This window comes from Prionailurus viverrinus, unplaced genomic scaffold, assembly GCF_022837055.1.
Source record: "Prionailurus viverrinus isolate Anna unplaced genomic scaffold, UM_Priviv_1.0 scaffold_38, whole genome shotgun sequence".
Classification (NCBI taxonomy): Eukaryota; Metazoa; Chordata; class Mammalia; order Carnivora; family Felidae; genus Prionailurus; species Prionailurus viverrinus.
In genome coordinates, this window is record NW_025927606.1 from 2580877 (window position 1) to 2596143 (window position 15267).

General features: G+C 57.1%; 1 protein-coding gene across 4 annotated transcripts in view; it reads right to left on the bottom strand.

Moving 5' to 3' along the window:
* KLHDC4 (kelch domain containing 4) overlaps positions 1 to 15267 on the bottom strand; it is a 66966-nt gene that overhangs the window by 37277 nt on the left and 14422 nt on the right. For 2 of the 4 annotated variants that reach the window (XM_047846210.1, XM_047846212.1), the window contains exon 5: positions 9628 to 9764. The exons of the other annotated variants lie outside the window; for them this stretch is intronic. In XM_047846210.1, coding sequence (XP_047702166.1) covers positions 9628 to 9764 — 137 coding nt within the window. The remainder of the gene's footprint in view (positions 1 to 9627; positions 9765 to 15267) is intronic. 4 annotated transcript variants of the gene reach the window in all.

Here is a 15267-nt window from a genome sequence, read left to right on the forward strand (position 1 = left end):
AGAGCCAGAACGAGAATGAGACGGTCGGGCCCCAGAACTCACACTTGCGAGCACGGATTCAGACGCTGAACTATCCTGAATGAAGCTGGAAGTCTGAGCACTACAGGAATCTTTGCACCAAAGCCTGGCCACTTCCCCTAATGACAGTTTTAAAGTCTCCCACCCTGTGTGTGTGTGTGTCAGACTCCCTTCCTCCCCAAGCACGGTGAGAGTAGAGAGTGATGGTGAGTCAGCAGGAAAGGGGCAGGGGGTCTACCCACACTCTTGCTCCCACTTCTCCAGGTACTGGCTCCACTCACAGCTGTGGGGGAGGCCAGGGAGCCCCCAGACCACGAGCCCCACGGCTCACCACAGAACCTGGAGGGCAGGACGCGCGTGTCCGCTTTCACCTGCGTTTCACGTCCCCAAATTCACACTTTAAAGTTATGAGGCGTGGTCTGATTTCAGCTGACTCGTCACTGTCCTTCCAACAGGATCAGACAAATAACTCCGACCCCTCTGCTAATGATTCTTCTTCCCCGGGATGCTTGTTTTTCTTAGACACCGCGTGAACACATACACACGGAGTGTGTGGGTTTCGCTGAGGGCCAAATGCTGGCTCCTTGCTCAAATCAAGAGAAAACAGTGTGCGCACATGTGCACATACACATTCTCTTACACGCTTCTGTGTGTTTTTTCATTCAACCAATTTTTTTTTTTTAATTTTTTTTTTCAACGTTTATTTATTTTTGGGGGACAGAGAGAGACAGAGCATGAACGGGGGAGGGTCAGAGAGAGAGGGAGACACAGAATCGGAAACAGGCTCCAGGCTCTGAGCCATCAGCCCAGAGCCCGACGCGGGGCTCGAACTCACGGACCGCGAGATCGTGACCTGGCTGAAGTCGGACGCTTAACCGACTGCGCCACCCAGGCGCCCCTCATTCAACCAATTTTTATTGCCTCTCCTAACTGCTCTGATGCCTATAAAAATATATTAGTTGTACACAAATGTTCCTGGAAGCACTGCTCAGAGATGGAAAAGTGGAAACAACCCAAATATCCATCAGCGAATGGATGGATGAACCAAATGTGACCCATCCGCAGTACGGAGTATCTACTGATACAGAATGACCTTAAAGACTGCGTGAAGAGTCGGTGACAAGGGCGCAAAGGGCGCAAAGGCCGTGGGCCTGTGGCTCTGACAGAGGCAGGCTGGAGGCGGCCGGGGATGGAGGGAGCGAAGCATCTTCTGGAGGGAGGTGGCAGGGCTCTAAACCGAGGCAGCAGTGATGGCCGCACCGGTCTGTGAACACGCGGAAGGCCGGGGAACTTCACGCTGTGAGAGGGTGACTTCACGGTACTCGGGCGGCACCCGGAAAGGCAGGGTCTGTGAGCGGCCTGGCCTCCCTGTGCGTGGTCTTCGAGTCACAGGTAACTGGCTGTGGCGGCACCAGATCCAGAAACAGACGGAGAAGGCGCCAAAATCTTTGTCCCCGTGCCCAACCGCGCCTCCTGGTGGTACGGAGGAAGGCAGCGGCGGCCTCTAGAAATGCTGCCTCTTGAGTGTGGCAGGCGGGCCCGACCCGGTGTGGCAGGGGAAGGGACGAGAGCGCCCGAGGGCTCTGTGCAGTGGCCCCGGCCGTTCCTCTTCCCCCCGGCCCTGCTCTGCTTGCTCCCGTGGAGAAGCCCCTCAGCGCAGGGAGCGCCCACGGGAAACGGGGTGCGGGGAGGAGAGGCAGGCTCAGGGCGCACCCCTCCCCCACGGCAGCCCCCGAGCCCCAGAACCTCCCCCGTCTCTCAGCCTGGCCGTGTGGTGTCCTCTGGCCGTCCCCGAATGCCCTGCCTGCTGACCCCCGCCGGTCTGGCGTCTCCACCACAGGGGTGGCCGGCTTCCATCACGCTGACCTGAGGAGACCCTCATACACACTGATCTCGGCAAACACCACGCACCAGCCGTGATGGGCTGTCTGTGCCCCTGCCCCCCATTCCTGTGTTGAACCCTGACCCCTGATGTGACAGATGGGAGCAGAGGCCTCTGGGAGGTGATGAGGGTTCGAGGAGGTCATGAGCGTGGGGCCCCAAGATGGGAACCTCAACCTTTGGAGAGGAAGAAGAGAACTCTCTCCACGAGCAAAGGCCACAGGAAGACACCACACGCAGGTGGCTGTCTGCGACCCAGGAAGCAGGCCGTCACCCGTCAGCGAACCTGCGGACTTCCAGCCTCCAGGGTGGTGAGGTCGGCCTCTGCAGGGAAAAACCCCGGTCCGTTGCCACTCGTGCCCGCCGCCTGAGCGGACCAGGGCGCTAACCGTCCAGTGGGTCGCGGTCTCTGGAGAGTCTGCTCCGGCCAGTAACCCGACAAGCCTCCCCCGATCTGGGGAGAGGAGGCGACTGCTCGATCGCGGCCCCTCCGCCTCTCCTCTGCCGTTAAACGCGATGCGGGCCCTGCGCCACGAGTGACCTGCCCTCAATTTCACACAGGTGCACCCGCGTGTGAACACACACCAGCCCCCCGTCCCTGCCCCTGGATGAGATGCGGCTGGGAAGGGGGAAAGACTGCGTTTTCTAGAAAAAACAAACCCAACGCTGTCAGAATCTATCGACCGAACCAGCAGCCCCCATCAAGGGAGAAAAACCCAGGGCAGCTGTGCTGGGGCCTCCCGGCGAAGACAGAGACCCAAGGAAATCTCAACAGGCGCGTGCAGGCCGGTCATCCGCACGCACACGCAGCGTCACGGAGGCAGCCGGCCAGTGCCGGCTCTGCACTTCAGCCTTCCTGACGCAGTAACCCCGTGACCTCTCCTCTCGCTCTCAAACCGCTGTGATGTCAAGCCAGCATCGGTCGCTGCAACCCAGAACGTAAGTGGAGACGACAGAAGACCACTGAGGGTCCGTCTGGTGTCACACGGGCCCCAGAGGCCCCAGCAGAGACGGAGAACGCCCGGCCCCGGCCCCGGCACGACAGCTGGAGCTCACCTGGGGGGCCACGGGCTGGGCCAGTCGGTACCAGCAGCACGCAGGACGGCTTGCCAGGGCATGCCAGGGCTGAACGCACACACGCCTCACGGCCCCGTGGCCTCACTCCGCTTGGACGCACACTCGACAGGAGTGCGCACGCTCACCGGGAATGCTGACAGCGGCACCCCTGCCCTTGCAATAACCGTGGAACCGGTGACTCTGCGATGCCCGCCGCCGACCGGACGCAGCGTCCCATTTCCAGAACAGATTAAACAGCCCCAAGACAAATACACCACGACCACAGGCGACACAGACAAATCTCACAAAAACAGTGCTCAGTGTGAATGCTGAGGCAAGAGTCCGGGAGAGGCAAGAGTCCGTTTACGGGACGTTCAAAACAAACCTCGTCTGCGCTCAGGGCGGGCACAGGGGAGTGACCGCAAGGGGTACACGGGGGCTGGAGGGACGGGGAGAACTCTCTTCTGCATCTGAGCGCACAGGTGCGTTTGCCTTTGTAAAATTCACTGAGCTGCCCAGGACCACGTACATCCATCAGAGTTTACTTTTTAATAAAGCGCTTTCACAGAAACCAAACTGGCATCTGGTCCCTTTTCGGCCACCAGCACCACCTGGAGAGGCCACCCTGCGGTAACTCTGGTGGCTGCAGAGGTGCTCCCCACCAGGCACGGCACCGGACAGGGCGCAGGCGCTGGGGACTGCATTTGGTACCTGTCACACCCACCCAGGCACTGCGACGCTACTCGGGGCAGTGGCTGCACCCGCTCAGGTCACACAGCTCCGGGTGGCACAACGAGGCATGCGGTGTGATGCGACTCAGGGCCCGTGCTCTTCTCTCCACGCTAAGCATCCAGGGCTGTGAAACAGGGACACACGCAGGCACAGGTGGATCAAGGCCCCCCTTCCGGTGACCTGACTTCAGATCTCAGAGGAGCGGCTCTTCCCTGGCCCCCCTCCGCAGGCCCTGGCCTTTCCCGCTGGAGAGCTGAAGTCGTTTTCCCCTGACGGGCCCATGCATGCCAGGGTGGGTGGGACACCCTTGCCGTGTTAAGAAATGAGAAGCGAGCAGACAGCGAGAGGGAATCCGTCCCGCCCTTCCACCAGAGAAATCTGTTTGGCAGCCAAGAGAGGGACTAAATCTACGTGTCGATTTAGTACAGCTGATGCTGGCCTTTACCAACGCGCAACCCTTCTCTCGAGGCCTCCCCGACTGTAAAACCACCCGCACGGCAGTGGGACACGTTTACTGAAAGATGAATGCACGGTGCCGGGCCAGTCCTGGAAGAGTCAAGCTCACGGCGGGCTCTGCCTGTTCCTCCTGAGCGATACGAACCCACAGCCCCGTGGGTTCTCCTGAGCTCGGAGACCTTCCCCAGAAACAGTACGCTCAGTCTGCGTTTTGAATGCCTCTCCCTACTTTTCTTATAGATCAGCAAGACAAGACCACGGAGGACAGCGGCCCTCTTCCAACGGCAGCCACTGCGCCAGGGCGTGGACCACACCCCGTCACAAGGAGCAGCAAGGAGCAGCGGCCGCAGCCTAAGCCCACGGATGGCAGGCTTGAGCCAGCGGTGCATGTGCCCTCTGGCACAGTCCTACTGGGCCCAGCCCCTCGGGCCAGCACAGCCCCACCAGGAAACAGGGTGGCGCTTTCATTTTGCCACAATCGGCGAAATTACAAAAGCACTATCTACACGACCTTACTTGTTAAGGATCCAAGGAATCTAAAGGAGCTCTCTTGCTTACAGGCGTTCTCACATCAGTGAACAACGCTCAAAACTGGCACGAGACCGAGACCAGAGGACAAGTAAGCGGGGCTCCCGCTGCCGTCAGGGTCACTGAGTGGGGTGGGTAGAGGTTAAATACAATGCAGGTTCCTGAGCCCCGTTTTAAACCTGCTCTGAACCAGACTCGATGTCTGGAGTGAGGGCAGGGAGGCGTGTTTGTGAAGCTCCCGGGGTGCTCGCGGGTGCAGGAAAGCCCAAGAATCAAGAACAGAGGCATTAGCTCTGGGCCGCGTCCCCAGGCTGCCAGGGCTCCCAGCCACGACGCCACCGACACTTGCTGGGACCGCCTCAACCGTTCTCCGAGGAACCTCCCCGAGTGCCAGTAAGGACAGGAAACTGCCCCGCGGCAGCGGGAACTGCCGCCCCCGAGGGGGAGGACCGCCAGCAAATGGCCGGGGCCGGGGACGGGGACGGAGGGCCGGGTGGAGTCTCTGTGGGGGGAGAGACGCCAGGTGAGGGGCTCAGAGACACAAGTGCCCTCTGACTCCGCAACCCTCCTTCCAGGCACCTCATTGTTACCAAAGGGTGAGAATTAAGCCTACCTGGAGAGAAGGACGACCTCCTGATCAAAAAGACAAGACCAGAGAGATGGCGACTCTCCCGGAGTGCAGTCTACAAATGCAAGCAGTCCAACCAAACTCCCACTGGGATGTTTAAAAACACAACCTGAAAATCGGATTCTGGAACCCACGTGAGGAAAACGCACAAGAAACGCGTGAGGGGAGAAGACCCGGGCCCCGGGAGCGCGACGGAGGGGTGCTGAACAGGTGCGAGGGGCGGCGAGCCAGCACAGCACCCGGACGCACCGGACCTCCGGCCGCGCGCGCACAGGTTCTCCGGCGCCCTTGGCGGGCACGGGCGCGCGCACACACCCCGGGCTTTCCTCTCAGGCACGTGCTGTTCTGCTTCGTGGGCTTTTCATGGATGTTTCCGTGTTAAAGCGAGAGGGAGCGTTTCTCCGGGGCACGCTCCCATCAGTGCACTCGGGGCCGAAGCGTGCGCACGTGTCCCGTGACAGCGGAGTGACGGTGCAGGCGACACCAGCTGCGGCTCGCCTTCTCCCGTCCTGGGCGCGGTTTCCCGTCATGCCGCTCGCCACTTTACAGGAAGCCTGGGCTGCCCTCGGGGCACCGCCTCCCACACAAAAAACTTCACGGGGTCACACGCGGCATGTCTCGCGGCTCCCGGGGCAGTGGGACACCCGTCTGCAGGCGCGCCGGGCCGTGGAAAGCTGCGCCGGCGCGAGAAGGGGCCGCGCCTGCTCACGTTCCTCACTGGTCTCGGGACAACCCCGGGGGCAGGCGGGGTGGGTGGCGGGGCCGCACCCCGAGGGCCGAGGCACCAAGAGTTTCGGGAAGGCTGGGGCTCAGCGCCCGAGATGATGAAGGGTGGGAGACGACACGCCAGAGGCAGGGCAAACACGAGCAAAAACGTCCTGGGACCTCATCAAGATAAAGAGCTCCTGCACGATGAAGGAAACAACCAGCAAAACTAAAGGGCGACCGTCGGAATGGGAGAGAATGTTTGGTACCTGATAAAGAGTTAGTGTCCGAAATCGATAAAGAACTTACTAAACTCAACACCCCAAAACCAAATAATCCACAAGGAAACGGGCAGAAGACCTGAACAGACACTTCTCCAAAGACGACATCCAGGTGGCTCACAGACACATGAAAAGATGCTCAGCATCTCTCATCATGAGGGAAATGCAAATCAAAACCACACTGAGAGGGGCGCCTGGGTGGCGCAGTCGGTTAAGCGTCCGACTTCAGCCAGGTCACGATCTCGCGGTCCGGGAGTTCGAGCCCCGCGTCGGGCTCTGGGCTGATGGCTCAGAGCCTGGAGCCTGTTTCCGCTTCTGTGTCTCCCTCTCTCTCTGCCCCTCCACCGTTCATGCTCTGTCTCTCTCTGTCCCAAAAATAAATAAACGTTGAAAAAAAAAATTAAAAAAAAAAAAAAAACCACACTGAGATACCACCTCACACCTGTCAGAATCGTGAAAACCAACCACTCAGGGAACAACAGATGTTGGTGCAGATGTGGAGAAAGGGGAACCCTCTTGCCTCGCTGGTGGGAATGCAAACTGGTGCGGCCGCTCTGGGCAACGGTATGGAAATTTCTCAAAAATTTAAAACTAGAGCTACCCTACAACCCAGCAACTGCCCTACTAGCTATTTACCCAAAGGATACAAAAATGCAAATTCAAGGGGGCACATGCACCCTGATGTTTATAGCAGCATTATCTACAATAGCCAAGATACGGAAAGAGCCCAAATGCCCACTGACTGACAAACGGATAAAGAAGATGTATAGACAACGGAACGTTATTCACAGACCAAAAAGAAGGAAACCTCGCCATTCGCAGCAACATGGATGGAGCCGGAGGATGTTATGCTGAGCGAAGTCACGTCAGCGAGACAAAGATACCGTACGTGTTTCACTCCAAGGTGGAATTTAGCAAAACACATGAACACACGGGACAGCGAGTATCGAGGGAAGCAAACCACGAGAGACTCTGAACGATGAAGAACAAGCCGAGGGCTGATGGAGGGGGTGGGTGGGGGTGGAGGGCACGTGTCGCAGTGAGCACTGGGTGGTGTACGTGAGTGACGAATTCTACTCCTGGAACCAATACTACGCCATGTGTTAACTAAAATTTGAATAAAAATCTGAAAAAGAAAAAATTAAAACAAGTACATGTCTCTGGAGCTCTGCCATCTAATCAGAAAAAAGAGTAGGGGACCACAAAGACGAGGAAATGGACATCTGTCACCAGGTACTGTCTTGTGACACCACTTGGGACTTTCTGCTCCACCAGCAGGCTCAAGACAGAAGACACCTCCTAACGATCAACGCGCGAAGCACCAGAGCCCAGAAGCCCGCTGGTCATTTAAGTCTCCTCGCAAACAGAATCAGGGGCAGAGCTGGTGACAACCCTCCACCTCGTGACTCCCAGGTCTGTGCCCACGGGCTGCACCTTCTAGTCAGAGGATGCTCGCACGTGGCCCAAGGACGGCTCGCAGCGGCGCTCTGTCCCTCACCCACCGGAGCCGAGGTCCTCACCCAGAAGGAAGGCCGGAAAAGGGACAACTTAGCCGCAAAGGAAAGTAAAGCCCACGCTCTTTTCCCGCCCCATCACTCCATCCAGACTAAAGCCCGGAAGCCTCACCTCCACGGTTTCCCGCTAGTTCCGAACAGGCTCTACGACACACCGCGTACTTCGGCAAGCGTTCAAGCACCGAGGGACCGCTTTCTCAGGGACCACTTCCAACACGGGACAGAGGCCGTGAATGCCGTGCATGCGTGCTGGGGTGACAGCGGGCCCCGGGCCGCATCAAGGCAACGGCGGCCACGGCAAGCCCCTCCTAGGGCGCATCCCCTAGCGGCCCTACATCCACAGTGCCCCCCCTGCTTCCGTGTGACAGACACCCGCGGCACGTGCCACACAACCGGGAGAGTCTGAGGGCCACGGGGAGGTGTGCGCACTAGCGAGCGGCTCGGGGCGGCACCGCCGGCAGCATGGGCCCCGCTGAGCCGCGGCCAGAGAGCCGTGGGTGCTCGCGGAGCCCGTTGCTGTCCCTCGGCCGGCCGTTATTATGGACAAAAAGCTACTCAGACGGACAAAAGTGCTAAGATGTCTTGAATCAATTCGCCAGACACGGACAGGCAACAAACAACGAGTGGGTTTTTAAAAGCACACAAGCAAAGCGAGAGAGGCGACAAAGAGCGCGTGCTCTGGGCCTAAATACTTTGAAATGGAGGCTAAAAGACGAAGTTTCAACAAATATGTAACAAAACCCATTTTTCATACGAAAACCACTGGACTGCTGTGCCCACCAAGACCAGGATCCTTTCCCAAAGCAAGTAAGAGAAAGGGAAACAAAGTTGGTGGCGGGTAGCGTGCGCGGAGGTGCTCCAGTGATCACGTCTCCTGCAGCAGGGTTAGCGGGGCTTGCGGTCTACACTTGAACCGGCACGGCGGCCTCCGCGGGGTCAGCGCCCAGGCCCCACGCTGGTCGGAGCTGGTGGGAGCCGGCCCCGACAGTCTCCTAGGAGGCTCATCATCACATGAGTGAGCACAGCCTCCAGAGTGACAGAGTGACAGACCCTCCCTTGGGCCTAGGACCCGAGAAGGGTGCGGCCCCACGCCCGAACCCTGCAATCCGGCACCTGCCCCGGCCGCTGAGGAAGCTCCGGTCTGCTGCTCTGACAGCGGAGACGGAACCCCGCACCTGGGCTGTGCGCAGCGGCCCCGGCAACTGGGCACGTGCACCCCCGAAGGATAAAGCCAACTAACACTACTTTCCACGTCGTTCCACTGTCATTCTGGTGACGTGCAGCTCCAGCTCTGACCGGCGGAGAACGTGCAGTACGACATGACACTCACGTCGTCATCGTCACCGACGGGGGCAGAAATCAAGCACCGACGACGGCAGAGCCTGGTTTATTGAGAACATCAGGAAGCCTCTGCCCGCTTTCCTCTCCTCTCTCCAGCTCTGCTATGTCGACCTGACCCAGACAGAGCACGCCCTTGGGGGAGACAGCAGCAAGCTGAAACCCAGGGCTGCCTCCGACGGCCCAGGACGAGAGCTGCGCCCCAAATGACACACGCAGGCGCCGCCGAGGGCGGACGGGACGGCAAGCCGGGACGCGGCGCTGGCCCCCGCAACACCCTCAACAGAGTCCGGCGCCGGGCAGCTGTTGAGAAGGAGCGAGAGGAAAGACAAGCTCTGCCTTCGCTTCGGTGACCGCGAGGCTGGTCTCCCGGGGCTCTGACATCGTGCTCTGCGGAGCCCGGGGATCTGACCGCGTCACTGCGCACGCGGAACGCCGGCACAGGACAGCGGCCGAGGCCAGAGGTCGGGCCCATCACCCGGCACCTTACCTCACTTGCTCCCAAGTCTTGGTGGCCAAATGCAGGACCCAGAGATCCTTGTAGTGGTAGAACTGCTCTCCGTCGGGAGAGGCAAACTCCCCTCCGAAGATCCACAGCTGACCCCCACCTTGGGGCACCACCACAGCCTGCGGGAAGAAGGCAGAGGTCAGGGCCGGCTCCGCGTCCGCGAGGTCCACCAGAGCAGTGCACCCGGCAGCCGCGGCCGGCGCCCGCACTCGGCCACCACCTTCCCCTGCGTCTGAGGGGGAAATTCCTCAAACCTCCTGCATCCGGCAAATAAGCTTCCACGGACTCCTAGGTTGCAAAATATATCTAGATGACCTCGCATCTCGTTAAAACGGACAAAATTATGTCAGAGGCTTACGTCAGATCTAACACAAACTGACAGAGGGCTTCCTTTTTATTAAACATTAACATATTTGTGTGTATAAATGCCTGTCCTCGTTAATCCCTCCCCTGGCTATCTGGCACGCACGCCTGACACTGCACTAACACACATGTGGTATGTAACGTTTACACGCTCATCTTTAAAAGACGTAAGCACAGGGGCGCCTGGGTGGCTCAGTCGGTTGATCGTCCGACTTCGGCTCAGGTCACAATCTTGTGGTTCACAAGTTCGAGCCCCGCGTCGGGCTCTGTGCTGACAGCTTGGAGCCTGGAGCCTGCTTCCGATTCTGCGTCTTCCTCTCTCTGACCCTCCCCCCATTCATGCTCTCTCTCGGTCTCAAAAATAAATAAACGTTAAAAAAAAAAATTTTTTTAAAAAAGTGTTAAAAATAAAAGACGTAAGCACAATAGTAACGGCAAGCAAAAGCAGGGAAGTGCCCTTGGGCCCGCACGCCCAGGAGCCCTGGCAAGCTCACGCCAGTGGGCGCAGGAAAGGAGGGAGTGTGCTGACCGCGCACCTCGCAACGCGAAGCTTCTCAGGCCGACGTGAGCACACTTCGGAGTATCGCGGGGCCTAGCAGGGTATCCGAGCTCTCAGAACAACGGTCCACGGGGACACCTCGTGAACCAACGGGCCCGCGTGAGGCGGAGGCGAGTGAGGACGGGAGCTCCGGGGCTCACGTCACTACCCAAGGTTACTCGCTCACTGAATGAAAATGAAGCAACAGGGGCGCCTGGGGGGCTCGGCCGGTGAAGTGTCCGACTCTTGGTTTCGGCTCAGGTCACGATCTCGACGGTTCACGGGTTCGAGCCCCACGTCGTGAGATCTGCCAGCGCAGAGCCCACGTGGGATTCTTTGTCTCTCCCTCTCTCTGTCCCTTCCCCATTCGTGCCGTCTCTCTTTCAAGATAAGTAAATAAACTTAAAAAAAAAAAGAAAAAAGGAAAAGAAAATGAAGCAAGAATAGCCAGCACCCCAGAAACACAAGCACGAAAACACACGACTTCCCCAAGCCGTCCTGGGGCTCCTAAAGCGAGCACGCGGTAGAATTCCCCGTCACCACTGAGACCGATCTCCAGGGGGTGGGGACAATGCTCTGGACGCCAGACCGGGGATCGCCGTGCTAGACCCCCCACCAGAGGGGAAAAAGCAAGTCAAAGCACGTGATTAAAAAGGCCTTTCCCGAAAAGGCAAAGTACCGTGTAAGGAAACGGATTTCAGAAAGCCAAAACAGGAGAGAATGCTACTCCACATAAAAAGACCTTTACAGATGCAAATACAAGAAACATGGATTTGGAGAATTCTAAAGGCAATTTCTAGACTATCTAGTCCAGGGCTTTGGAGCTTCGGGCTGGGTATTTTGGGGAAGCAGAAGAACTCTTCTCCAAATAGGAGCGTCAGTGCGGACTGAAGGGCGACACAAATCAAAGCGGAACCACCGCCCAGAACTCCAGAGCCCGCCCACCTGGTCACCCTGAGGACACGCAGGCTCTGCGCCTGGACCCCACTGCAGAATGCCTGGCCCGGGATCTGGCTGAAGACCCAGGGCTCAGAGGACACACGGGAACCGCTTGTGTGGTTCACGATCGCCTGAACCCACCCCCACCACAGCCACACACCTCACAGGCCGCCCGGTGGCTGCAAGTCCGCCTCCCGTGACATCCCGCTCCTTGACACACCCCCCCCGGCCGACGGCACCGTTTCGTGGACAGTCGCCATCTGGCCGGTGCTACGGCGACCCGTAAACCGCGTGTCTGAGGGGACAGACCCCACAGCGAAAACCTCTGCAAGCATCCCGCAAACCCGGGCTGCGGTGCTCACTCGGGCAACAGCCGGCACAGACCAGATGCCGCGCTGGCCCACCCTGGGATCACCAGCCACGGGTGCCAGGCAACGAAGCAGACAACACAGGCGTGTCCTTCACACCAGGGGGTGGGAGACGGGAACACGACAGGGGTCTTCTGGCCAGAGAGTTCAGAAGCGGTCACCACAGCGGCAGGTAGGTGGGTGGGGTGGGGGCGCCCGGACAGGCGCTTCCAGCCCTCACAAACCTCCATGAAAGAGTGCACGCTGGGTGGGTCGCACAGTTCTCAGGAAGCACTGTCCTCTGAGCACCCCAGGGCTTCCGCTGCAGTGCGGGCTCTCGGCCCTGCCCGACACTTAGGACACGGCAGGACGTGGCTCCGTCACCGATGCCACTCCTGCCTAGACTAGCTGGAGGGTCCTGGTGGCATATTAGGGCGGCACGGCCCTCTCCACTCCCATTAGTAACCAGTTTTGAATGCACTGTCTCTGCACAGATCCTCCCCTCTAGGGACAGGTCAGTTTCCCGTCACTCTAAAACACCAGTCCGTCTATGGGAAACAAACTGATCATTTCACGGCATGAAAGCAGATGTGATGATTTTTGGAGTTTAGTGAGGTCAGGTGGTACAGTCAAGCTACGCAATACAATGGGGTCCTGAGACATCACGTTACAGAAGGCCATCGTACACACACGCGCGTGCACGCGCACTCGCACGGATTTGTGTACATTCCAGCTAATAAGAAACACCAACGTAGGGGCGCCTGGGTGGCTCAGTCAGTTACGCGTCCAACTTCGGCTCAGTTCATGATCTCGCGGTCCGTGAGTTCGAGCCCCGCGTCGGGCTCTGTGCTGACAGCTCAGAGCCTGGAGCCTGTTTCAGATTCTGTGTCTCCCTCTCTCTCTGCCCCTCCCCCGGTCATGCTCTGTCTCTCTCTGTCTCAAAAATAAGTAAACGTTAAAAAAAAAAAAAAATACCAAAGTACAAGAAGAAAAACGACGTGTTTAGAGACGCAAATATATGAAATAGTTCTGGAAGAATGGACAATGGACTTACTTCTCTTTTTAATTCTTGTCTTTTTTTTGACAATGAATACTTACTATTTACATAATCAGTTTTGGGAAGCTTTCTTTAAAAACGAAGTCACGAGGCGCCTGGGTGGCTCAGTCCATTAAGCGTCCGACTTCAGCTCAGGTCATGATCTCACAGTCTGTGAGTTCGAGCTCCATGTCGGGCTCTGTGCTGACAGCTCAGAGCCTGGAGCCCACTCCAGATTCTGTGTCTCCCCCTCTCAATGCCCCTCCCCTGCTCATGCTCTGTCTCTCTCTGTCTCAAAAATAAAATAAAATAAAAAACATTAAAAGAATTTTAAAAAAATTAAAAAATATAAATAAAAAAATAAAAACAAAGTCACTCGGGAGCCTGGGTGGCTCTGACTTCGGAGCGTCCGACTTCGGCTCAGGTCATGATCTCGCGGTTTGTGAATTCGAGCCCCACGTCGGGCTCTGTGCTGACAGCTCTGAGCCTGGAGCTGCTTCGGACTCTGTGTCTCCCCCTCTCTCTGCCCCTCCACCACTCATGCATAAAAAATTTTTTAAAAAAGTCACTCCCCAAGAAGGAGACAACAACTGAGGAGGAGCTCACCATCCACACCCCACCCCCCACTCCACTGCAGCAGTAGGCCTGGCCCAGGGAGAACCCCCGCGATGGTAGGAAGGTGGGTCCACGGTCCGTGACCTTGAGCTTCATCTGACCTACTCCCCAGCGACCGTGAACACCTAGGGAAAAGTTAACATACTAGTCAAGAGAAGGCTAACCCTAAGGAGACAGGCATAAAACCCGCACTTGTGAGCAGGAGGGAACCCCTGCAGCACTCTAGTCCTCCCTCTGCCAACACGGACAAAACCGGACAGGATCCGTGAAGCAACTACCATCGGACAACAGGAGGAGCACGGGTAGGGTGGGCCCTTCAATGCTGGAGGCGGTTCCTGCACCTGATGCAGAGAAAGGAGCCCAACGGAGCAGGTGGCCTTACCGAGCTGAGGAGACAGAGGTCAGAGTTCAGGGACGCTGGCTGAGGACTGCTAGAATTTGCCAGGGCAGGATATGGAGAGTGCACACCCTGGACGTCCATCCACGCAGGAGTCAGGAGTCCTGCCGGAGCCTTTCGGCACTCTGCTGCACAGGGGGCGGGGCCAGACCACGGGGGCGGGGTCAGCACCCACCAGGGCCAGGTTGCGCTGGTGCAGAGACCAGCAAGTTCCAACTAGACCGAGTGGAAGGTGTCACTCAACACCCAGGGCATTCAGTGGAGACCCCAGAAAGACCACACCCTAGAGCTAAGCCATCCCAAGGGAAAGCCTCAAAAGGATCCCAATGATCTGCAAGTGACTGAACCACCTGCAAGGACAAAACTCATCATTCACTGAGAGAAGAACAAAATCCAACAGGCAGCATTCACAAATCTAGCCAGGTGCTGCTGACGGCCAGGAGCACCACCCGACCGGCACCTAACCGTACGTTGCTAGGGGGAAGATGTGCCCCATCAGAAGAAAGGTCGGCAGAAAGAGACCCAGAACTGAGATGAGAGAGCTAGCACATGAGGCCTGGAGAAGAGTTATAAATACGCCCGAAGATGTAAAGGAAAATATGAATGTGATAACTAGACGGCAGAACAGCAATCAGACCTGAACAACTCAGTGTGTCAGAAACAGCACTGGTAAAACAAGAAGTAAACAGGTACACAGCACATCTACCATAACGGGCAACAGAAACTTCCGAAATGAAGCCAAACACAGAAAAGACTGGAAGAAGAAGAAGGAGGAGGAGGAGGAGGAGGAGAAAGAAGTAAAGACTCCTTGCCTGCTGGACGATATGAAACAGTCTAACATACACGTAACTGGATTCCCGAAAAATGATCAGGTGCCTCAAAATCAAACTGCTAAAACGCCAAAGGTAAACAGAAAATCATTTAAGCAGCCTGACAGGGGAAAACAGACCCGTCACATATAGCAGAACAAAGATGAAAACGACCACTAACCTCTCGTTAGAGCAACGTAAGCCAGAAAACGGAACAGCTTTGAAGCGCTGTCAGTCTAGAACTGTGTATCTAGCAAAAATATCCTGTAAAATGAATGTAAAATGAAGACATTTTCACTTAGGAAAAAAGATGGAAAAAAGCTGACGCCAGCCGACCTGCACTTCAAGAAACAGTAAACCAAGTTTTAGGCTGAAGGAGAACATTAGCGAGTGAAAACACAGAGGAACGAAGTGTCCCAGAAACAGTCAATTCGTACATCAACAGGGGATATTTTTCTCTCTCCTTTTAAGACTCGTTTACGTAATAGCTGCTTAAAGCAAAACCAATCACGTATCGTGGGGACAACAGCACAAAGGACAGAAGGAGAAAACGTGGATGTTCTCCTGTACGGTTCTGA